The sequence below is a fragment of the Protomyctophum bolini genome (genome assembly GCF_963924005.1).
Source record: "Protomyctophum bolini genome assembly, chromosome: 14".
Lineage (NCBI taxonomy): Eukaryota > Metazoa > Chordata > Actinopteri > Myctophiformes > Myctophidae > Protomyctophum > Protomyctophum bolini.
Genome location: NC_137875.1, coordinates 22,358,332 through 22,383,989, shown reverse-complemented (window position 1 = coordinate 22,383,989; position 25,658 = coordinate 22,358,332). Strand labels below are relative to the sequence as shown.

General features: G+C 42.8%; 1 protein-coding gene across 1 annotated transcript in view; it reads right to left on the bottom strand.

The window, feature by feature from the left end:
• Nucleotides 1-25,422, bottom strand: part of cep152 (centrosomal protein 152) — a 36,748-nt gene extending 11,326 nt beyond the window's left edge. Inside the window, exons 1-19 of the mRNA XM_080782915.1 lie at nucleotides 25,273-25,422; nucleotides 22,030-22,122; nucleotides 18,921-19,015; nucleotides 17,896-17,947; nucleotides 16,299-16,499; nucleotides 15,535-15,682; nucleotides 14,609-14,749; nucleotides 13,858-13,997; nucleotides 13,444-13,644; nucleotides 11,993-12,140; nucleotides 10,976-11,067; nucleotides 10,322-10,488; nucleotides 9,849-10,008; nucleotides 7,577-7,678; nucleotides 7,306-7,436; nucleotides 5,562-5,690; nucleotides 4,078-4,162; nucleotides 3,072-3,203; nucleotides 449-551 (exon numbers count right to left, since the gene is read on the bottom strand). Of these exons, the coding sequence (XP_080639041.1) occupies nucleotides 449-551; nucleotides 3,072-3,203; nucleotides 4,078-4,162; nucleotides 5,562-5,690; nucleotides 7,306-7,436; nucleotides 7,577-7,678; nucleotides 9,849-10,008; nucleotides 10,322-10,488; nucleotides 10,976-11,067; nucleotides 11,993-12,140; nucleotides 13,444-13,644; nucleotides 13,858-13,997; nucleotides 14,609-14,749; nucleotides 15,535-15,682; nucleotides 16,299-16,499; nucleotides 17,896-17,947; nucleotides 18,921-19,015; nucleotides 22,030-22,116 (2,314 nt within the window). The 5' untranslated portion in view covers nucleotides 22,117-22,122; nucleotides 25,273-25,422. The remainder of the gene's footprint in view (nucleotides 1-448; nucleotides 552-3,071; nucleotides 3,204-4,077; nucleotides 4,163-5,561; nucleotides 5,691-7,305; nucleotides 7,437-7,576; nucleotides 7,679-9,848; nucleotides 10,009-10,321; nucleotides 10,489-10,975; nucleotides 11,068-11,992; nucleotides 12,141-13,443; nucleotides 13,645-13,857; nucleotides 13,998-14,608; nucleotides 14,750-15,534; nucleotides 15,683-16,298; nucleotides 16,500-17,895; nucleotides 17,948-18,920; nucleotides 19,016-22,029; nucleotides 22,123-25,272) is intronic.
• Nucleotides 25,423-25,658: the final 236 nt, after the last annotated feature.

The window sequence follows — 25,658 nt, the reverse complement described above, 5'->3', positions numbered from 1 at the left end:
CACCCGTGTGAACTGAGTGTTGCAACTCCCCCCCCCCCCCCCCCCCCCCTCTCTCTCATTAGCAGGCAACAGTGCAGAACTATCTCTCTCTCTCTGTTTCTGGCACAACAGCGCCCCTACTGGTATTGATTAAAGTTACATACTGTAGTCACATACATAAATACATAGTCACATAGTCAGGTTAACACGGACATTGCTGTTCCTGGGAGTGGTTGCACCACTCAAAAATATATAGTCAGTGTAATTTATACAGAAGTATAAATGAAGGTTAACTTAACTGCAAATAACTACAAATGAACTGCAAATCATTGCAAATTATTAACTGCAAATCATAGAATGTGCATTCACTGTATGACGATATATATGATATCTTTGAAAAGACATATTGTGGAGACATTGTATCGTCTCAAGTCTCGACGATATTTATCACCATATCGCCCACCCTTACCTCCAACCGTCTGAGACACCTTGTCTAGTGTCTCTGCGGTCTCCGCCTGTCTGTCCTCCAGTGTCTCCGTCTGTGTCTCTGACTGTACCGATGTCCTCTCCATCTATACGGACAAATATGAACTCGCTTAATGCCAAAAACAACTTTGACAACTTTGACGAAATCAACCGATAATCACCAGTAGGTTACTTAACACTCGAATGCAATCGAGCGATAAGTAACTTATCACTCGAATGCAATGTGTCTCGCTGCACCCACAGGCCACCGATAGTAAAGTTCTGTGACTAGTTCTGTGAATATTCTGTGACTTAAAGGTGATTTTAAAATAAAATGCTGGCAGTGAGGGCTATGTTGGTTAAACAAATCTGGCAGTAAATACGTTGACAATGTCACATCTTTGATACAGAAAGGCTGACCGTAGACTACAGCACGACCCAATCAATTCTAATCCAAGTTGGATGTTCCTAAAATATTATAGAATATTAAAATTATAAGCATACAAATGTATTAATACTAGAATTTGGCCGGCGAATCCTAGTTACATTGCAGCGCAATATGGGAAGAAGGAAATTGCGGGAGGTGACAGACTCCACTTCATGTTTCAGCTGTGTTTTTAAACTCAGTAGTGTGCCCTGCACATGTAGTAACGGATGGGTTATAAATTATTATAATAACAGAAAGTGTTTTTTATTTCTCATAAATACGCAAACATGGTGAAACAACTACAGTCACAGAGAGCAGTGCCAAGGTAGCTGCTGCCTGCTAACGATGCAAACAACAGCCTTGCCTGTCGTGTGTGTGTGTGTGTGTGTGTGTGTGTGTGGGGGGGGGGGGGATAGCACTAATTTTCGACATTTTACTGTGTCATAAATATTTACATCTGTAGCCTATATTGTGATTACATTTGACCGTACATTTGACTCTTGTGTGATATTCTTGTGAAATATTCAGTAAAGTATTGTGGTGAAATATTCACCCCAAGTTGATAAGATATGCAGAGAATATAATACCAAGAACCCCCAGTTTGAAATGCATTAGGCCACAGACCCCCATTTGATACCATTTGCTCTCTGGGAAAATCAGGGTCCATTTGGTTCCATTTGTATGCTCTTGGAGTATGATGACTGTGCTAACAGTATTATCATAAAATATGTCTCAGTTTGAAGATTCAAAAAAACATATGTCATATGTGTGAGCTTGTAAAGTAGAACGTTCAACCTAGAGACAGTGTTGCCAAGTCTGATCATTATAAGCTACTTTGGACTTGTTTATCTATTGGTAGTCCTTGACATGGAAATGTTTGAGTTCCACTGCTCTGAAACAACATTAGACAACAAAGTTTGACAGTCAACACTATAATTGATTATTTTAAGATTATTTTCCGGACCATTTCTGATTTACCTACTTTGAACTGGCCTATTAACATTTTTATAGACCTGGTTGCTTGTTTCACTCTCAAATCCACGATATGTGGCAACCCTGGTCCCTGGTTTGTTTTGGTTTGCGTGTGGATGTTTTTTTGTGTTGCTTTAGCATCTTTAGCACAGTAGCTATCAGAGGCTGCAGCAGCTGCTGCTGTCATGAAAACGCAAGTTTCTGTCCCAGAAGCTCACGTTAGGTCTGCGCACACTGTACGTTGCTATGGCAACCTGTCATCAAATGCTGCTAACGTTGTGGTCAGCACTGTTAGCATGTGTGCTATCAGGCAAAAGCTGAGATAGATATAAAACTACTGGCCAAAATGTCATACAAAACACAACACCTAAAATCGGAATGTTATTGTGACCTACAGACCATCATGATTTGCTTGCTGGACCTATAATTAATTTATTAGCATTAAATTGCCACTCGCCCATATAAATAAAAAGCAAGATGGCTGCCGATTGCGAGCGGAGACACTCTTGGAGAGACGGAGAGAGTAGTGACGTGTGAGCCGGGGGCGGGCCTCTGACAACAGCATGAACACAGGGCAGTGTTGCCAGGTTTGCGAATTGTAAGCGAGTTGTAGTGTGTGTAAGTAGCCTGGTTAAAAGGCTTGGTTTCTGCCCCTGTTGGGGCAACAATGTCCACCGTAAAATGTCGACCAGTTTCTGTCCACCGCTTTTGGCACGTGACCAACTTAAGCAATGTTATATTAGATATTTATATAAAAATTATGATGTTCCGAAATTTTCCGAAATTGCAGATCTTAAAACATGCCACGGTTTCTTTACACATGAAAAGTGACGTCAGTTTAAAGAGGTTTAAAAGTCAGGACATATCGGCAGCACAATTACCAGAATTAATATTATTAATTAACAATTACCGTTACCAATGTTGTCTGAAAAGTCCTGATATATGAACGTTATGACCTGACCTACTAGAAACATTTAGACATGGTACAGATGTGCTATTCCAACACTTGTCCTGCATTGTTTCTGGAAATACTTGTTTTTCACTTTTTAGCCTTGCAAATTCTTCCCGTTTTGTTACTGAAAACAAGTGTCCCTTTTCGACACTTCTTTTCATTGTAAAAAATAATCTGAATAGCATCCACTGTATTGCCAATGGCATGACGCATGTTCTCAAATGGCACATCTGTTCCTTCGTGTTGTTCCTACTAGGTAAAAAACAGTCATGGTACCTTCATGCGTTCCTCCTCCTCCCAGGCGGTCCTGGCTGAGGCGAGGTGAGCCTGGATGTTGGTCTGATGTTCTGCTTCCAGCTCTGACCTGAGCTTCTGAACAGCTCTGGTGATCTCATCCCTCAGCTTCACCTGAAACATATAATAACTATCAATGATCTCATTCCTCAAGCTTCACCTGAAACATAAATAAATATAATTAAGCCTGCACACTAAGTCATCTCTGCTCATAATCTATCTCATCACTGCTATGCCGATGACACTCAAATGTTTCTGCCCATTATTACATCCACAGTTTGGTGACACTACAGTAGCTCTTGCCGTGATGTCATGCTTCTTATTAATCTTTCTGTATGCTTATCCAAGGGGCAAGCGTGCAGCATTATTAAAAACAAACAGCTATGTCGCGATCGTAGAGTTATAATGGTCACGATGGAGTGAAGTTGATCATTGATTCACAGCCTGCTAGCATGTAATCATAACCTAGCTCCTTCTAACACTATGGACAAAAGCTCAGCTAATCATAACCCTTATGAAGACCAAATGAACTGTGATTGTTGTTGAACATGAATTGAATGAATAAAATCACAGATACATTTATTTTCAACCGCTCTCCTCCTATGTATGGCTCTATGCTCTCAGACATGCAACAACGCAACATGCTATCCCGCGCCGTAGATGGTGTTGATGGTGTTAATCCTTTACTCGCTGGTTGTTTCAGAAAAAAAATATATATATATATTTTACCACCGAATAATCGACTATTCAATGCTAATTATGGAATTCGAGTCGACTACCAAAAATCACGTTGGCCTAGGACTCTGACTGATGTAATGGAAGCTCTCTATCCTGGTCTTTTGTTCATGCCATGGATAAAATGAACATGAAATGTAGTACCAGAGATTAAATGACCATGCGTGTTATTATCAGTGATCTTTAAATGTTTGTATTAGAGAAGTGCTTTTCTTGTGTAAATGCGTGTGAATTAGAGAAGTACTATTCTTGCCTCCAGTTGGTCTTTCTCCTTACAGACCGACACGTAATCCTCCTGGGTGGCTGTCAGCCTGTCGGTGGCCTCTGATAGCTCTGTCCTATAGGAGAAAACAAGCTGTTAATGCACTGTCCTAACAATATTTATTAGTGGTGGGCATAGATTTGTTTTGTTTTGTTAATCTAGATTAATATAGATTAAAATAGCTCATTTGAACTCTGCCGAAGGCATTCAAATGTGTGCGCTACCTAAATAATGACCAGAAGTAAGTCCTTGAGAACGGGTTTAGACCAGGATCCCTAATTATGGATATTAACAATACAACTAGCCTATTAATACTTTTTATATTTCATATTGTGAGTTTGTAGAACTGTTCAGTGTTGCCACGTCTAGTCATTATAAGCTACTTTGGACTTGTTTATCTGTAAGTTTCTTAAAATATTGGTGGTCCTTGACATGAAAATGTTTGAAAACCACTGCTCTAAAACAACATTGGACAATGATGTTTGACAGTCAGCACTATAGTTGCTTATTCTAGATTTATTTTTTGACTTGATCTGGGCAACCCTGGTCAAAGTGGTGTTGTGGTTCCGTGGTTGTGATCTTTGTGATCTTTCACACTGCAGACCCAGAGGCTCTGTGCAGAGTGAGAACCTGCTCCCAGACCCAACTTTGAGAATAGATTAACGGCGATATTTTTTATCGCAGGAGGTTTGCACATGCTCAGTGTAAACAGGAACTGCGATGATGGAGTGTTCCAGCAGAGGTGCTAGAAACCTTGGAAGCTCAAACCTTGTGATGTAAATAATGAGATCCAGAACAGTTGAGAATTAAACAGCACTGCAGTCACCGTTCCCTTTTCAAATGTTTTATATCATCCACAGCTCTTGAATGAAAAGTATCCATGTTCCTTTGTCATTTCACAAAAATAAAAGTTTAACACATGTACTAAAATCAAAGCGAGCATCAAAAGAACATGGAAAATCCACAAAAGAAAAATATTTAGTAAATGTACTTGTCCTTTGTCTTTCAGTCTATTATACACAACATTTTTTCCACAGTTATGAAATTGATATACTTTTTAAAATAAAAACAAAATCAACATTGTACTATTCTCTTTTTTTTATATCCTTTTTATAAAGTTCAGGGTCAGCAACCCTCATGCACCTCTGTTGGAACACTCCATCATCGCTGTTCCCGTTTACACTGAGCATGTGCAAACCTCCTGCAGGAGACTGGGTCACACCTCCGTGCACCTTCCTCTTTATTTTTCTTAGGACTTCATGCTGTCTCAGTAAGACAGCCCTCCCCCTATCCACAAGGAGGAGCAGTGCACCAAAGCATTACGGGAATTGTAGTCCAGGAAGGAAGTGAGCCCAGTGTCCATGACATCATGGAGTCCATGTCCATTGTCTCCAAACATCATTAAAATAAGATCTGGTTGCAAAAGGGGTGAAGTGGCCCTTTAGCTGTAGAAGGACACATTGTGAGGGTCTTACTGTAGCTTCAGGACGTCCCGTTGGTGCGCAGCGGTCAGCTGGTCCAGGTGACCTTTGTGTTCCGAGGTCAGCTGGGTTCTGACCCGGTGGACCACGTCGTTCCTGTACTGCTGCTGGGTGCGCTCGTACCTGGAAACAAGAACCACACGTTACATTACTGTACCGCTGCTGGGTGTGCTTCTTACATCATAGAACCACACATTATAGACCTTACATCATGGAACCACATGATTATAGACAGCCCTGCACATAACTGGTACGCCAGTGCGCATGCGTCGTCAAAATGTTTTCCGCGCAGTAGATCAAAGGCATGCGAGGCGCATTTGCGCACCAACAGCTGAGACAGTTTCTGTAGAGAATCCTGACAGGCACTCAAATGAGATGTTAATGTCCTGTAAGTAGACTAATCATTACAAGCAGCTCTTATTTTGATGAGGAAGTCAGAGCACACGTTTCAGTTGTAAACAGCATGATGACAGTTTTTTAAACTGAAAGGGAAAGTTCATGGTGAGCTGTCAAAGTGCTAGTTGCCACGTTAGTGACCATATTTACAATATGAAAACCATGCATTCTGTCACTTAAACAATGTAGGTTACACACGATGGAATTAAACATGGAACCTGCAGCATTAGGTGAGTAATTAATTGTATATTAGTTGGTCGTTTGTGGTTGTGCTAATGATAAACGGACACCTGCTGCTAAAGGGATCCTCCTGCTGCTTAACGACTAGAAATACGAGTCTGTGTGACTGTGTACTACTGTGTAGCTTTGCATCTTTGTATCTTTTGCATCTGCCCATGTGAACGCAGCATAACGTTGTGGCAGGATAGGAACGTTGTTCTCCATGTCTTACTACGGAGGGGGGGGGGGGCTAACGCTCCGGCTCTGTCTCTATCCTTTTATTACTCTATGGTCTTAGTCTTACTACCTCTAGGTCAGTGGTTCCCAAAGTGGGGTCCGGGGACCCCCAGGGGTACCTGAGGGAGTTCCAGGGGGGACCCATCTATTTTGTTCATGTTCATAAAGTGCTAAAGTGTTTAAAGCAGTGGTTCCCAAACTTTTTCATGTCAAGGACCCCCAAATTGACACTACTTAGTGTGGACCCCCATTTGAAAAGATATGCCAGGGACCCCCATAAGAGAAGACGTACACATTTAGACGTCTACATTTAGACGTCTACATTTAGACGTACACATTTAGACGTCTACATTTAGACGTCCGTATACATTTAGACGTCTACATTTAGACGTCTACATTTAGACGTATACATTTAGACAGTGTCCCCCCGAGTGCCTCCCCAGTGTCCCCCCGAGTGCCTCCCCAATGCCTCCCCAGTGTGCCCCCCGAGTGCCTTCCCAGTGCATCCCCAGTGTGCCCCTGAGTGCCTCCCCAGTGTCTCCCCAGTGCCTCCTCAGTGCCTGCCCAGTGTCCCCCAGTGTCCCCCCAGTGTCTCCAATAGCAATACAAGAGCAATAATACAAATTAATCTTAATGTATTAATCTTATTAATTAATTAATCAAATTAATTAATTAATCAAAATTGCGGCCTGTGCCCAGCACCATGCCAAAGCTTTTTCCTGCAGGAAACACTGCTTGTGGTTGTAAATACCGGTATATTGTTATCAGTGTTGCGAGGATGAGGGGGTACCTGGAAAAATATCTACCCCAAAAGGGGTACCTGGTCCAAAAAAGTTTGGGAACACCTGCTCTAGGTCACCTCAATGCTCTCCACACATTCTCCTACCTCTCAGCATCCTCCTGTTTCTCCTGGTCCAGCTCCTGGATCATCTGCCTCATCTTGGAGCACAGCTCAGCGTTCACAGCCTTCAGGTTCTCCTCGCTCTGCCTCAGCTCCTCGTTCTGTTTCTCCAGGTTCTGAGGAGCGGTGAAGATACAGACCATATTAACATCTCCATACATATATGAAGATACAGACCATATTAATATCTCCATACATATTTGAAGAAACAGTCCACATTAACATCTCCATACATACAGATAGAAGTGCTACAAACCTCTAGTTGTTCCTGTAAGTTCTGCTTGTCCTGCTGGAGTCTCAACAGGTCTTTCTGTGACGCTCCAGAAACATCTAGATGATGCTGACTGCTTTCCTTCATCTGGAGAGAACGCGCGCACACACACACACACACACACACACACACACACACACACACACACACACACACACACACACACACACACACACACACACACACACACACACACACACACACACACACACACACACACACACACACACACACACACACACACACACACACACACACACACACACACACACACACACACACACACACACACACACACACACACACACACACACACACACACACACACACACACACACACACACACACACACACACACACGTTACAGTGGTACAGCTCAGAGGATCAGAGGAGATAGGACATATCATTAGCCACGTAACGATTCACACAACTCACGATATGATTCGAATCACAATATTAGGTTCACAATACGATCTTTCACGATTTCTTTCAACACAACATTATTTTCCACACAAATTACCGAATTTATATTATTATTTCTCTTACAAATCTTCATCGCATTTTCTTTTACAATACTGTTTGTGCGTCTGTCGGTGCACTGCAGTCGACATCAACACCCCACATTCGCCACCCCATGTTCTGCCTGCCCCGCCATACGCCATAGTCTCACGTTGCCAGACTGTTGCCTCTCGCAATTTTCAAATGCTTCCGAAATACAGTCAGGAGCAACAGAAGCTCTATCATGAGTAAAATATAAAGTGTAGCCTCCTCCCCACTTCCGTTTCTTCCGTAGCTTGCTGCTTAGCAGAAAAGGAAATACAAAAATAAAATGTAAAAGACATTTTTAAATATATTTTCGTTAACGGAAATGGCAGCTTCCTTACTGATTTTCGGGAGGTGAATTTTGTTTTGTGAATCTGTTAATGTAATGAGCATTACGATTCATGTTCTGTTGTAAGTAGGATAGGCATTTATAAGCTTTTAGCTTCTGCCTACTCCTTTTGATCATCTTCATGTTTTGGTTTTGTTTTGTTTTCATAACAGCTTACATTCATTGTCTTTAAATATTGTATTTGAAACTGAAGGATGATCAAATAAACTAAACAGCTGTAGTTCCAGACTCTATATTATATAGCATTCGCAGATTGTGGAATAGTTGTCTGGCTACATGAGACTAGCCCCGCCACTACGCATCAACATGTGGTTCTCAACCAGTGGTCCGGGGACCACCAGTGGTCCTTGAGGGGGTTCCAGGTGGTCCCTAGGTAAATGATGGAGAATTGATAACCAACTGGACCCTTACACATCTTTACAATGTGGTTTAATTGTATGCTTGCAAGAGTTAAATTAAACATCTAGTTAATTTACAAGAAGTCTACACAATTTGCCCTTCCCAAGTCCCTCCCCAACCCATCCTTGTCCAATAGGCACGTTAGCAGCGAAGAAAGCTTGACCTGCATAGCAACCGTTGCTAAACTATTTTGATTGGCATTGGACAATCGCTTTTTGGGGTGGGATTTATTGAAGGGCTAATTAGAGAATGTAGAAGAATTGTTAACGTTTGCATGTTATCTCTCCTAATGGTACCAATATCAATACAGCATGGAGATGTGCACATAGTTTTTGGTCTGAGAGGCAAAATGCCATCAAATGGTGGTCCATGGCTTAATTGCAGAATAAATAATGGGCCTTGACATGAAAAGGGTTGAAAACCCATATTGTTTGCATTTTATTATTATCCTGTCTGTGTGTGATCTCCTAGAATTATAGCATTTATCTACTGTTTTTACATACTGTAATGTTCAATTGTTTGTCTTTTTGCTTTCTGTATGTCCTTGTCTATTTCTGTTCATGTTCAAAATGAACACGAAGTTTAACACGATTGCGCCCACTGCCGTTTGGATCGCGAAATTGCCACCAGTTTATATCGATAGATGATATATTGTTACATGCCTACATATCATGATGAAGATCCAATAAAATCGAAACGTTGACGAGCAAATCATGACATTTCAGAATTTCACGCGTCGCACGCACATGCACACACAGTGACAGACTATCTATTCTAATGTTTGATATTTCTGTTTGCATTGACCCTGGGCTACGGATGCGTGTCCACTACTTTCTTCAAGGTTGTTGTTATCATCCACAGTGTCCATGAGCAAGCGATAAAGCAGAAGTGAGGCCTCCTCACCCACTTCCGGTTCCGTCTTTACAGTGTTTCTGGTCTCAAGTCTAAATGGGTTGGGTTTCTCACCGTTGTGTCATCCAGAGTGTGCTGCAGCTGGCTGACTCTGGCCTCAGACTGGTTCAGTTGGTCCTGGAGACGCGAGACCTTCTGTCTCTTTCCCTTCAGACACACCAGGCAGCGCTGGAGCTCTCCTCGAAGCTCCTTCACACCGTCTTCTGAAAGATCACTGATTTGTGCACACGCCACACACACACACACGCATGCACACGCACACATGCACACACAAACACACACGCGCACACACACACACACACACACACACACACACGCACACCCCAAAGGGCTTTATTGTGTTGAGCAAACACTAATTTACATTTACATTCGTTTACATTGCCAAAGCAAAATCAACAATACAAGACAATGTAATTAAATTAAAAGGTCTACCTACAACTAACCTGTAGATGGTGGTGTTCTACAACTAACCTGTGGATGGTGCTGTTCTACAACTAACCTGTGGAGGGTGCTGTTCTACAACTAACCTGTGGATGGTGCCATTCTTCCAGTTGCTCTTCTTGATGCCAAGATCCATGTAGGACTCTGACAGCTGCTTCTCCCAGTCGGCCCCGTTCCGCTCCAACGACACCACGCCCATCTTCACCGCCGATTCATACAGCGTGATCTGCTCCTTCAGCTCAGCCACGTCCTCCTGGAGGAAGACCATTTACATTTGTTCAGGTGGTTCAAGTGTTGTTTTTGGCAGCAAAAAATCTATTTTAGTTTTAGTCATAGTCTCTTGTTTTCATTTAGTTTTAGTCACATTTTTGTATCTGTTGACGAAATTGTCAATACATGTAGACTTAGTTTTAGTCGTCTTAGCTTAGTTAGTTAGTTTAGCTTAGTTTTCATTTAGTTTCCATTTAGTTTTCGTCAGTGAAGGTAGTCGACGGACATTTTCGTCTTAGTTTTAGTCGACAAAAACAACACTGAGTGGTACTCAGTCACATCCTCCTGGAGAACCATTAAATACTTTATAACCACATGCAGAAACACGTGTAATATTGGTGTGGGGGTGTGGGGAGGAGTCTCCACTTCCACATTATTGCTTACTCATGATAGAGCTTCCGTTGCTCCAGACTGTATGACGGAAGCATACAGTCGGAAGCATTACTCTACGGTAATAATTAAAAGTGCACCTGTAATGAGTGGGACATGTTCTCGCTCAGGGTCTTGGCTTTCTGTGCTTGTTGTAGTTTGGCCTGCATTTGATTCATCTCCTGGACAGAACCTAAACAGATCAAACACAACATCAGTGATGTTGAATTAACAGAACAACATCAATACATCTGGTTCATCTTCTGAACTGAACAGAACATCAAACACAACATCAATACATCTGGTTCATCTTCTGAACTGAACCTGAACAGAACATCAAACAAACCACAACTAGTTCATAGTTGAGAACCTCAAACACACACGCACGCAAGCACGCACACACAAGTGGGTTGTTGCTGGCTGCAATGCTATCCCATTGGCGAGGTCGGCTAGAGGCTAGAGGCAAAAAGTGTCTGGTTGCCTAGGGACAAGGCAGCCAATCAGGACGATAAGTAGTCAATACAGCAGCCAATGAGAAAGATAGGTCGAGTGGGCATGAAAGCCAAGCAGAGAGAACATAAACCAGCTATGCCTACACAGCAGCTTGTAAAAAGATATATAAAAAGAAAATAGATGCCTTATTGGCCGATGCAGTTCATTGGAGCAATGTGTCTCCAGCGTTAGGAGGAAGTCAAGCGGAAGTGCTAAAGGCACGCTGCGTCGCTGCCACTCAAGTGACTACTGACCAATCACAGCGTGTTTTTTACAGAACTTCAATCAATTCAAACGAAATGTGCTTTATTGGCACAAGAAAACAAATGTTCACATTGCCTCTGAGTGGCCTACAGAACGTCCCCTTCCGTGACGCACCATTACGTGCCTTGGACGCACATGGAATATTGGCAAACTTCTGCAAAAGCTTGCCTCCACGTTACGTCCTCAGCATGGCGGCACACTGCCTCTGGCTCTCTGAAATGTCATTGGTTGATTAAAGTCACCTGACGTCAGCAGGGTGGCACACTGCCTCTGGCTCTCTGTGATGTCATTGGTTAATTAAAGTCACCTGACATCAGCAGTGTGGCACACTGCCTCTCTGTAATGTCATTGGTTAAAGTCACCTGACGTCAGCAGTGTGGCACACTGCTTCTGGCTCTCCTCCAGCCGTTGGTTGAGGGTGTTGATGACCTTTGACCTTTCCAGCTGCTCCTCTTCTCTCTGACGCTCCAACTGAACGACCTGTTGCCGTGACCTCTGGGTGACCTCCGTCTGAAATAAAGGTTAAGACAATTTGAATATATAGGACGATCATGTTTCTTTCTGACTCAAATTAAATGCCTAAAACAGAGTAGGGTTAGGGTCTCTGTCGGTTGCAAACATCATATGTCAGCACGGGCAAGTGCCTCTGAGACCAGACTGATTACGCCTCAAAATACATACATCGATAATTAAATCGCATTACCCACACTGTACATCATTGGTGTTCATATATTTGAATAGCTCCGTTTGGAACCTCTATAGCTACGCTTTAGCTCCGAGATGAGATTCCGTGTCAGGATATCCCTGCACAGATCCAAATGAGCTCTAGCTGGGTCGAGCCCGTCCACAAACAGTGGCGAAACAGTATCTAACAGTACTCTTTTTCAAAAAAGTAAAGCTATCAGAACCGAGATACAGTTGATATAAACTTAAGGCCGGCACGTAAAATTTTAAGTCTGGGGTAAAACAACCGCTTACAAAGCAGTTGTTTGTCAGCCAGTACCATGTTTTCCCAATGCAATCTTACAGAAGCAGTACTGCGCAGGCGAACGGGGGGTTGACTTCACTGGACTACATTTTTATTTTAAAGCCTTATTTAAGCAGTTGTTTGACTAAAAATTTACTGGCATTACGTTTATCAACTGTATCTCGGTTCTGATACCTTTACTTTTTGAAAAGAGTACTTTTTGATACTGTTTCAACAAAAGACGAGATTTCTCGTCTTGGCACAGGTGGGTTTAAGCGCTATATACGAGATATCTCGACATTGGCATATACTGTATTGTGATTAATTGCCTGCTCTCCTTCAGAGCCTGAAAGGTGGCATCGAGCCTCTGGCTGAGTGCCAACACCTTGGCATCATGATAATTACCCGTTTCTACAGACAGGTGGCATCAACACCTTGGCATCTTGATAATTACCTGTTTCTACAGACAGGTGGCATTAACACCTTGGCATCATGATAATTACCCGTTTCTACAGACAGGTGGCATCAACACCTTGGCATCTTGATAATTACCTGTTTCTACAGACAGGTGGCATTAACACCTTGGCATCATGATAATTACCTGTTTCTACAGACAGGTGGCATTAACACCTTGGCATCATGATAATTACCTGTTTCTACAGACAGGTGGCATCAACACCTTGGCATCATGATAATTACCTGTTTCTACAGACAGGTGGCATCAACACCTTGGCATCATGATAATTACCTGTTTCTACAGACAGGTGGCATCAACACCTTGGCATCATGATAATTACATTTTCCTACAGACAGGTGGCATCAACACCTTGGCATCATGATAATTACCTGTTCCTTCAGAGCCTCAGAGGTGGCATCGAGGCTCTGGCTCAATGCCAACACCTTGGCCTCATGCTGCTCCTTCATGGCCTCCAGGTTGCGCTCGTGTTGCTGGCGGGTTCGAGACAACGTTTCCGAACGACACAGATCTGAGATCTGTAGCTTCATGCTGTCCATGGAGGCCTCGGCTGCCTGGAGCTGACGGAGGTTCTACGCACGCACGCACGCACACACGCATAACATTTTACTTTGATTCAATTTGGGTTCGCTCATGGTGCATGGTCACCCCAAGGGCTCTCTGTACATCTCACTATAGAGAAACAACACATCATCAGGAAACGGTACACATTACAGCGACATTCAAAATCCCAGCCACGTTGTGCTTATAACCACGCCTTTGAGTACGAACAGGCCTTAACTAACCTGAGTCTCTCTGTCAGTCAGACTCTGGACCTTCTGCTCCAGACTGTGGACGGTGTTCTTCAGTTGAACTTCTCTGTCTTTGGACTCTTGGACCATTCTGCTGGATTCCTTCAGGCTCACCGCCACACCCTCTTTCTCTTCTGAGAACAAGAACACAACACAACAATTATTCTGCTGGATTCCTTCAGGCTCACCGCCAGACCCTCCTTCTCATCTGAGGTCAAGTGTATTTGTAGAAAACACAACAGAACAGAATAGATCGACAATGTATTATTTGAGAATGTGTCACACAGACTATGCTGAAGTAAAAATGTAGAGAAAACACCATTTGCATGGCTTTGGGCATCATTCAGAAACCCAATGCTGTAATAAGCAACACAGGGCTGTAATACGCAACCCACGGCTGTAATAAGCAACCTACGGCTGCAATAAACAACCTACGGCTGCAATAAACAACCTACGGCTGCAATAAACAACCTACGGCTGTAATAAACAACCTACGGCTGCAATAAACAACTCACGACGGCAATAAGCAACCTACGGCAACCTACGGCTGTAATAAGCAACCTACGGCTGTAATAAGCAACCTACGGCTGTAATAAGCAACCCACGGCCGCAATAAACAACCTACGATTGCAATAAGCAACCCGCAGGAGTAATAAGCAACCCACGGTTGTAATAATCATAGCTAATTGGACCATTACAGCTCCTAGTGGTAAAAATTGGACCATTACAACTCTACTGAACTAACCTCTGACGATGGCTAGCTGGTGTTGGAGACTCCTCGCGTTCCTCTGTGAATCCTCCAGCCTCTTCTCCAGGTCTTCCATCTGTCTCTGCTGGGCTTTGTGTAAGACCTGGAGCTGGAGCACCTGCTGGCTGTCGGCACCGTCTGAAAAAAAAAACACACAACAATAAAGCAGCTATAAAGCTATCAAGTCCAAAAAAAAGCTGTGTACGTATATTGTATACGCAATATACACAATTATAAATATTGATTGTGTGTAACCAGTCAGACTTCATTTCCATGTATGGAAATGCGACAAGACACCCTAAAACCTGCTGAGGTCTTTATGAGACCCTAAAACCCTGAGGTCTTTATAATACCCTAAAACCTGAGGTCTTTATAATACCCTAAAACCTGAGGTCTTTATAAGACCCTAAAACCTGAGGTCTTTATAAGACCCTAAAACCTGAGGTCTTTATTTCATTCTAAAACCTGAGGTCTTTATAAGACCCTAAAACCTGAGGTCTTTATTTCATTCTAAAACCTGAGGTCTTTATTTCATTCTAAAACCTGAGGTCTTTATTTCATTCTAAAACCTGAGGTCTTTATTTCATTCTAAAACCTGAGGTCTTTATTTCATTCTAAAACCTGAGGTCTTTATAAGACCCTAAAACCTGAGGTCTTTATTTCATTCTAAAACCTGAGGTCTTTATTTCATTCTAAAACCTGGGGTCTTTATTTCATTCTAAAACCTGAGGTCTTTATTTCATTCTAAAACCTGAGGTCTTTATGAGACCCTAAAACCCTGAGGTCTTCATTTCATTCTAAATCATGAAGTCTTTATTTAACCTTAGTTCCACGCTCACTTTACATAGCTGTGATTTTTTTTTAAACAAACTGTTTTAACTCAAATCTTTGTTGAATGGTTACATGTTGTGATAAACACTGACTCTGTGTTGAATGTAGAAACTGTCTCTGCAGGTGGTCCATCTCTGAGCCCTCTGGAGGAAGAGGAGGATGTGGAAGGGTGTTCTGAGGCTTGTAGTTGATGTGGTAGAGGTCTGAGGTCTTCTGGTCTGCCTCAGGACCCTCTGCATTCTGAGGAAAACGCAAGTAGACAGAACATTTTTATTTTTTATCCCACCATTTTGTAACCCATTTTTGTTCACCCAGTGCCAATTGCCTAAGATGTTAATCCTGGGCGCTACTCTCCCTCTGCCGACCTGGGGAGAGCCCAGTAGGACGTAGCACATGGAAGGAACACGTTATTCCAATACAGGACGTCGATGTTTGCATTGTTTGGAGCTCAATAAAGCATCTTCGATGCCTCGCGGTTACCATATAGACTAGTATGCGCGTGACATCATCATCAAACCCGGAAGTTATGCAGGAATGCCTACTGAGTGGCAAAAAAATACTTTCTGGCCTTGACAACCCATGCATCTAAACAGAAAAGTCTATATCTGATTGCATTAAACAACATTAAACAATGTTAAACTCACTTTGCCTGTTGCTTTGCCACTCGATGTGCCATTCACTTTAAGCATGTGCATATGCATACCCTCCATTAGCACTTCTAGCAGCAGCGAAGGAGCCCTCGGGTGGCACGATTCACGAACACGGCGGATTGCGACTTCCGGTCACTTTATGCATGCGCATACCCTCTGTACTCACATAAGACATGGTTTCTGTTGTCCGTTAAATCAATACTCACATTGCCATGGTTTCTGTGTTGTCCGTCTGCCTCGGTGCCAGGTGGGTATCCCAGCTCTGTGCTCGGGTCGTTGGCATCCTCTGTGCCCACACTGATGTAAGAATACCCTCCCTGGCTGTACTGGTCATCTCCAGACTGATGCACCCAGGGCTGGGCCCCATGGGGACCCCCTGGGACACTGCTGGTGGTCTGAACCGAAAACTACAAAAAGACACACACAGAGATGGATTCAAAATTAACCCTAGAACACTGTCACGCAGTATATTTTTTAGTACGGCAATACATGGCAAATGTAGGTATTCTTCTTTGGGGGGAGGGGGGGGGCATCACAGGGGGCAAAATCGGTGAAAATGTGGATACAGTATATTGTTAGCAGGACTCAGTCTCCCCGTCTCTCCAGTAAACAAAATAAATACATTTTCAGGTAGGACACCAATTTCATCCAATCCAGAGACAGGACCCATTTAACAGTCGTTTAATCTCTTCGAAATCCATGCACGAGTTCTCTTTCTTGATCCCGACGTGATGATATATTTATGGTTCGTTAAAGCTGGAGAGATGGGAGACCCTGAACAATAATTCAAAATAGTTGATAACATTAATATGTCTATTATAGGCTAAATATAAACCGAGTACTACTGAGAGTTCTATTCAATCTCCACCACCATGCACTATACAAATATGTTCTGCTGTTTTCTTTTCTTATTATTATTGTAAGAGCGTCTGCTAAATGCCCCAATTGTAAATTGTATGTACAGTTAGAGCACCGTAGTCTGACATAATTTACTCATCCTACGTACATTACGAATTACCTACGAATTCCCATATACTTTTCTTATATTGCATCAAAAAAAGAACTGTGTTCCAAAAATAAACAAACAATCTCAACTCATATGGATACAGGGGCGTTACTTGTGCGACGCAGACAACGCGACTGCGTGGAGGCCCAGAGGCAAGGGGGGCACACAGCCGCCCACCTGTGCCGTCTGTGCAATGACAGTTGAGTTGAACAAAGATTGGTGGGGCCTGGTGGTGGCTGCTGCACACACAGGCACACACAGCCACACACAGCTCTCCTCTAGTAGAGAGTAGCCTTGGTCCCAGGCTAATAACGTGATGGAAGTCAGAGATTGTGCAGTGGGCTTTCCCAGTCTCGAGTCCCGACAGCCAGATACGTGCACAAATCACAACTACAACTGTACAGTGTCAGTGCCCCGCTGTTTATAAACCAACACGCAGTTTGGGCTTCTTTTTACAGGCTGCAACTGTTGCTCTGATTACAATCGCAATAGGTAATGTGAGAACTGCTGTACAGAGCCCCGCTGCGCTGCACTGCACTGTTTATAAGCCAGGGGTGGGTGCTGTCGGTGCTGTCGGGGGCACTTGCTGATCAGCCTGCGTCGGGGCCCAGTGACATCTAGTTACGCTACTGTATGGATATGAAGAATCAACTGACTGAGAGAAAACGCTAATGTTACTGATGCTGAATAAGTTACATTTTCACTAGGAAACAGACAAATATGAGTGACTGACTGTCTTAAACGATACAGAGCCACCTCCTCCCTGACAATATCTCACAGAGACAGTTTTATATTACCTCTTCATGATGAGCAGACCACTGCATCTGTTGAGTCCACGCAGGCTGAGGTCTGTGAGATCAGAGAAACACAATTAGAACACACACTGAGGTCTGTGCAGGGCTCCAGGCAAAGCTTTCTCACCAACATCCCGGAACTGTCCCAAAATACAATTTGAACAGTCCCAAAGTAAATAAATACAGCCCCCCCCCCCCCCCCCCCCCAGATTAAATGGCTTCATATTTCTTCCGTAAATGAAATAAAAATACACTGATTTAGTCAAAATGCTCCAGGTGAAACGTTTTCATAAAACTATATAGTACTTAGTTAAATGGCAATATGCCTGAGATGAAATAATGTTTTGGCCATACTAGCCTATGAAACCAGCATGCGCTTCACAGAGAAGTCACAGAGACGGATTCATTCACGGTCATATATATTATTTGAAACTTCCTACAGCTGGAAATGAGAAAATATTGCTGTATGCGAATCATTTTAATATCAATTAATATTGCACTGTGCAGAGGTTTGCGGAGCGAGGATGTCCGCGCTACCTGTCACGTCTCAAATTGTCATTGAACATTAGCTTTACATTTACTCAACTGATCTACGTAACTATTAAATCGATTGTGATTTTAAAGCTCCACTTTTAGGCTTTAGTTCAGACACTATTATTGGTCTGACAGTCATTAGTCCGACTGTTGAGTCCGCACTAATGATCCGTCGGAATTACCATCGGATCCCGTAGGGGACCACCACAATTACACTTTTAATAACACTTTTTGGAATAAACATTGAAACATATGAACGAAGAATACATTTATGTTTGCCTGACAATCGAAAAATGCACAGGGCAGATACAGTATGACAAATAACTGAAATATACAAAGAAAAGGAGTAATGCAATAGCTAATATCTAAGGAGGTAATCTGATTACCTGTGGTGGGAGGGGTAATCTGATTACCTGATGTGGGAGGAGTAATCTGATTACCTGCTGTGGGAGGAGTATTCTGATTACCTCCTGTGGGAGGAGTAATCTAATTACCTTTGGTGGGAGGAGTAATCTTCGGGTTCGGGGGAGGAACATTCCCGGCTGTCCTCCAGCATGTCATCAGGAAGGTCCGTGAGCAGCTTGTGTAACTGTCACACATAATAAACACATGGCCATGAGTCACCAACAGCAACCAAACGTATTATACAATAATAAACTAATCCTTCTAGCATCGCTTTTCCCTTAAACAGGTTATTTTTTCGCCCCCAATGCTGTACATACAGTGTAATATTACTTGTGCAAGCAGAGCGCGCAAGTACTGCGATCGACTGGATATGCATGTACAGTATGTACGTACGTGTTGGTGTCCTCTCTCAGCCAATGAGGGACCACCATACTTGGTGACATAACTGCATATAACCTATAACCCGTCCCTAACCCATATACAGTAGGTAGGAACCAGTTCAGAATAGAACTGTTCAGTACACGTATAGATAGAAACCAGTTCAGAGAGTTCCCAGTAGAATCCAGGCCAGATTAACCATGGTCCATGAAAAGATAAATAACTAGGTACACAACCAGAGCTAGTATAGCAGAGGTGGTGCCACCTGCTTTTAATAGTGAAGTGGGTAAATATCCTTTACTTCCATAGGAGCCACACGTGATCAGACCAAACCAGTGTCAAACTAGAGAAGGTGCCCCTCGGGGCACAGGTCAGGTGAAAAGGGGTGTCATTTCTTCTTATGCCTTGGATGATGAGGCATTTTGTTCCAAAAATGTGTTTTGCAATCGGGATGGAATATGAAAATATGAAATATCAGACAGATCTGTGTTGAGCACATGACTATAGAGATACTGTGCAACGATTTGCAGGATTTTTGGACAAAATATGGAGAAGTAATATCAAAAGATGTAATTTACAAAAGTCGGCCTCCTGGTGGGTGGGTGAGTGAGTGAGTGAGTGAGTGAGTGAGTGAGTGAGTGAGTGAGTGAGTGAGTGAGTGAGTGAGTGCGCGCGAGCAGTACACATTCTATTTACCCAGGGTGTGCGTGTGTCTACGATGGCCAGCCAGCCACACACACACACACACACACACACACACACACACACACACACACACACACACACCACCTCTCATTGCCACAAAATCGGATGCCAAATTCTTCCGCGCATTATTTATTTCCCAGTCCCACCACGGATTCAAAGTAACCAGTGTGTGTGTGTGTGTGTGTGTGTGTGTGTGTGTGTGTGTGTGAGTGTGAGCGTGCGTGAACAACACATAATAATAATTAATAATAAATTATAACCCAAGTGGAGTCTGTCAACTCCCGCAATTTCCTTCTTCCCATATTGTGTTGCAACGTAATAGTTTAGTATATATATATTATTTCAAAAACATTTTATCCCACAATTTTGCAACCCATTTTTTGTACTGCGGCGACATGGACATAAGGGCTACGCTTGCATGCTCGTCTAAGACAAATTTCTTCCTCAGGAGACAAATAATAAAGAACCTTGAACCTTGAGTGTGGTCAGTGACAGTGTGAAGTCAGTGTGTTAGCAGGCAGGCAGCGTAGCAGCGAGACAGACGATTTATTAAGTTAAGTTTAATCTTTAATCGATTAACGATTAACGATTAACATCCCAACCTACTCTGCATCATAACATATATTGAACAACAAGCTGACTTACTTCACACAAGGAGCGCTGAATATTCCTGACATCCTTTAATGTCTCCATGACGTACACAGTCCACACACACACAGCCAAACTTCAACCTTGTTGTGTGAGAACTATGTAAAACTGCTGCAATTTTCTGTTTCACTCCTACCATTGCATTCCATTGTTCAGACAGAACACAGAAGGTGAAATAAGGCTGTTAACTGGAGCAGAAAAACTGACCAAACATGTTTCCACTTGGCTGCCTTTATGTATGCTAATACTACGTAGCTATAACACATGCTTGTTTCGAGGCTGGCATGTCTTTGCCAGGCAGCTCCTATCCACTGACTGAACTGTAGCAGAATCCTATCCACAATGACAGATTGTGTGAAAAAAACTGAAAACAGAGAAGGACCAGTTTCAGCGTGACTCACACAGAGCAGGGCCAGTTTCAGCGTGACACACCCGTTACAGGACAGCTTTCCAAAACGTAACCTTGAACCAATGACAGTGAGACAGGTTGCTGAGAAAAATGTGCCTCAAGATCCCCCAGAACAAAGTTACTAATGTTGCTCTATGTTGACCTCTATGGGGACCTACCACGGTCACAGACAAAGTCAGAGAGAGAAGGATGGGGCTGGCAGGGCACTGCGTCAGCCGTCAGGCACCCAGAACCCAAATGTCACATTTGTGATGAGGGACCGGGCTATGGCTGTTTTTAGCCCAAGGATTGTTTTTCGTGCAAATTATGCTTGCAATGCATTCAGAATCATGAAAACCCCCTAGTTTGACACGTCACATGCTACTTAAAGCATAATGAATCTTGCTTTACAGTAGGTTGTCAGAATGGTATGGTCACATATTACTGGCGATAACTGGCATTAAGCTAAATAATTGGACTTGGCCCCCCTTCCAAAATGAAACGTATGGTGATGGAGTGCATGTGGAAAACATTTGGCGCTTTTGTCAGCCGTGTCCACATTTTTTTGCTAATCTCCCTAGTAGCTATATGGGCTTGCTTAATCCTAATGTTGTTTAAACCAGTGATTCTTACACATTTCCATGTCAAGAAGGACCCCCACATGAATTTGTCCAAGACCCTACATCTATAACCCCCCCCCCCCCCCAATTTGGCAACACTGCTTCAGTTGTTGCTTCTGGCTCCTAGGCTAAATGTAGCCTATAAATGTACAGCCCGACCCGACCCAAAGCCTGTAAAATGTTTGACAAACTGGCCCAGGCTCTAGCACCGATGCATCCAGTAATGAAGGGAGTCCTCCGAATGGAAGAACAATAATGAAGAGAGCAACCTCATGTTCTTATTGTTGACACACAAACTGCTCGTGAAGGAACGTTCCGCCATATAGAATCCATCCATCCACGTTCCGTCATATAAGCTGTATTATTGATATAAAATATTCAGCGATCCTAGGCCGGTTTCGCGCGGGAGGGATCCCGGACCCCCTGAATTAGTGCTGTGTGCATGTGTGTGTGTCTAACCTCTTGTTGTCTCTCGTAGTCTGCTTCATCGTCATCTTCCTCTTCATGTTGTGTCTGAAGTGCGGCAGCATCAAAATCCATCGACATGATTCACTGAAACATAAAAAATATTCATATTAATATAAATAATAATGGGTTGAATCTAGAATTGTAAACAACACCAGCCATTGACAGCCCACACATCCAAACTATAATCTGATTGTATTAAACAACGTTAAACCAGTGGCGTTTCCAGGAATTACATTTTGGGCAGGCAAGATGTGTTAATTGTCGCCCCCCCCGTGCACAATCAGTAGCACTAAAGGTTTTCAAAGAGATATACCTGCCAGACAGTAGGATGCAAAGGCTGAAAGGCATGCATTTGCATTCGAATGGGTGATTGAGGGTCGTGCTCCATACGCGCAACGGCCAATCCGCAAAATGGATTTGGACAGGCGGACGGCGGACGCCTGTCCTCACCTTAAACTCACCACCAACATTGCAGCTTTACGGAAAGCATGAATTATCCTCTGTCTGCAAAGTGTTTGTTTCATAAAAAGCCATATATGTTATGAGCTACTGTCAAGTAGTATCATTTTAAAAGAAAATCTGAGACGCCAGGACAACCAAATGATAGGCAATATTAGGCCTATGGTCGAATATGACATCAAGTTAACTCATCCATCGCTTTTAAGAAGTGCCAAAAAGTCCCTAAGCGCCAGTCTCTATACATTTTTTTATTTAATTTAAATTTTCATTTTTTTGTTTAAAAAAAAAAAAAAAAAAAAGATTTTTTTTTTTTTTTTTTTTTTTTCCAATGTTATACCCGTCTGAAAAAGACGATAAAGACGTCGTTGGCGCTGTGGGAGTTGCTAAAAAAGAGGTCAATTAGGTCGTTGGCAGACATTGAGTTAAATAATAAGTTTCAGACCCCATCCTGTCCCACACAATTAAAACAAGCTACTGTATACTTCGGTCCCTCAAATGAACAGTTTGGATCTGGTCATCCTTTTCTAGCCGGAATCTGCAACACCAACTTTCTTGTTTTTTATTTTATTTTTTGAATAACGGGATGAATCTAGAGTTGCAATACCCTCCATTGACAGCCCATACACCCAAACAGAAAAGTCCTATGTTGATTGATTGATTGATTGAAGTATTTATTAATAGTATTGGAGAATTACAGTACATTTCAAGCACAACTCAATACAAAAACTGTTAACTGTGGACGACATCATAAAGCATTTAACTTGTTTACAATAGGGCCGACCCTTTTCAATTCATCAGGACATTTAGAGACGTACAAATATACACTTATAATTTTATATATAATCAAAAACAGGAAAATCATCATAAAAGGACGTAAACTGGGAAAAAACAAACAGTGAGGGGAAAAGGGGTGGGTGGGGGATTCAGATTTTACGTTGGGCAGTTTCGAATTGTGTAGGTGCCCTTTGAGAGTGGTTTTGAAGGAGTCAAGGGATTTGCATGTCTTAATGACTGTTGGTACTAGGGCATTCCACATTTCGGTGGCATAAGAGCGAAATGAATTTAGTCCCTTGTTTGCAATGGGTCTGGTCCACAAGATTCGATACACCACTAAGATACCCATGTACCTGTCTAAATAGTAAACGAAGTCCACAACCACAACACCAGAGGGAGTGCAACAAACCATGTACAACCCAGATTCGGCACAAACAAGGGACTAAATTATTTTCGCTCCTATGCCACCAAAATGTGGAACGCCCTACCAACAGTCATTAAGACATGTGAATCCCTTGACTCCTTCAAAACCGCTCTCAAAGGGCATCTACGGACGGCTGCAATTCGAAACTGGCCCCCGTAAAATCTGAATCCCCCCACCCCCTTTTCACCCCCTTTTCACCCTCACTGTATATGTTTCTTTTCCCTTTTTGCTTCCTTTATGATGAATTCCTGTTCTTTAACTATATAGAAGTGTCTATTTGTACGTCTCTAAATGTTTTGATGAATTGAACAAGGTGGACCCTGTTGTAAACAAGTGTAATGCTTAATTGGGTCGTCCACTCACAGTTAACAGTCTTTGTATTGAGTTTGTGTTTGAAATGTACTGTAATTCTGCAAACTGTTAATAAATATTTCAATCAATCAATCAAAAAGAATTGCATCAAGCTCACTGATGTGCTATCAAAACCAATTTGCTTTTAGCTTGTTAACCAGTATGGAGTGGATCACGGTGTCAAAAGCCTTTTAGAGGTCCAGCATGACCATGCCACTGTATTTGCCAGCATCCACCTCTTGTTTGTGGTCACTCAATAGAGGAGGCATGCGTCAGTGGAGTGGGATGTTCTGAAGCCGGAATGGAATTCGTACTTTTTTTTTTGTGGCAAGATAATTTTCAACCTGTTCATAGACTATTTTTCACTTTCGAGATGGAGCTAAGATTAGAAATAGGACGGTACCGGGCATAGGCGGCGGGTGCATAAGGCTAGGGAAGGCTTAGGGCCGATTCATACTCCTGTTTCGGCGCTGTAGTGCCGAAATCGGCTCGTCAGAAAATTGCAACCCAAATAGGAGTATGAATCGACCCTAAGGGCCGATTCATACTCCTATTTTAGAGCCGAATAAAAGTCGGTTCGGCGCTGTAGAGCCTACAATTTGACGTCATTTGAGGTTCGGGGGGGCGGGTACCGTCCTAAAGTCGGCTCTTCGGTGCTACTGAAATTTTCTGACGAGCCGAAATCATTTCGGCACTACAGCGCCGAAACAGGAGTATGAATCGGCCCTTAGCCTTCCCAAAAATTATGCTGGGTATTTTTTTTAAATATATATAATATATGTGCGCAGCATTATAGAAGGCTATTGTGTTTGTGTGTGTGTTGTCGCTGCCCCCTGGTGATCGCTGATCGGATATAGGCTATACACTATACAGCAACTGGCCTAATCAGCATATGATTGACTACTATTGGTAACTACCGGGGTCTAATTTGCTCCCTTTCTTGTGCAGGGGGGTTACTAGCCCCTCTCGGAACCCTAACTTTACTACATTCGGGTTCTGCTTGCGGGGCTAGGGGGTTACTTACTTTGGGCCGGTTTTGTCGCAACTTACTATTATTAACCATTATTGATATATTATAGATCTAACCCTAAGTAATAAGTCGATAACCACGTCCCGTCCCACTCGTCCCACACAAGAGATACGTGACGTCAGCAGTGGAAATAACAGATAATGTACTGAATAATAATAATGTTCCTACCCGACCAACACATACACTTCAAACTCACCTCCCTTTGAAGAGGAGAAAGTTTCAAAATCCGTTATGAGATGTTTATAAACCAAGAAACGTGTCGGACAGCCGTTAAATGTAAATAATACATCTGTTAACTGCATTCAATTGTTTACATGTCGTTAAATGTAAATAATAAACGCTGTTGTTGTTAAACTTGGTGTTAGCTACATGCTAACGCTGGCTTACAGAAACAAACACACATTGACACATTGAAAAGCTCGCGCGCACCAACAGCGCCAAAGGCCAATCCCATCTCCCAGGAGGAACAGCCGTCCAATCACGTAGCTCGGTGACCCGAGAGATCCCATGTCCCGAGCGGGGGACGCTCTGCTTGCGCTTGTGATTGGCTCCCCGGTAACTATAGCGGCCTACGAGCTAATA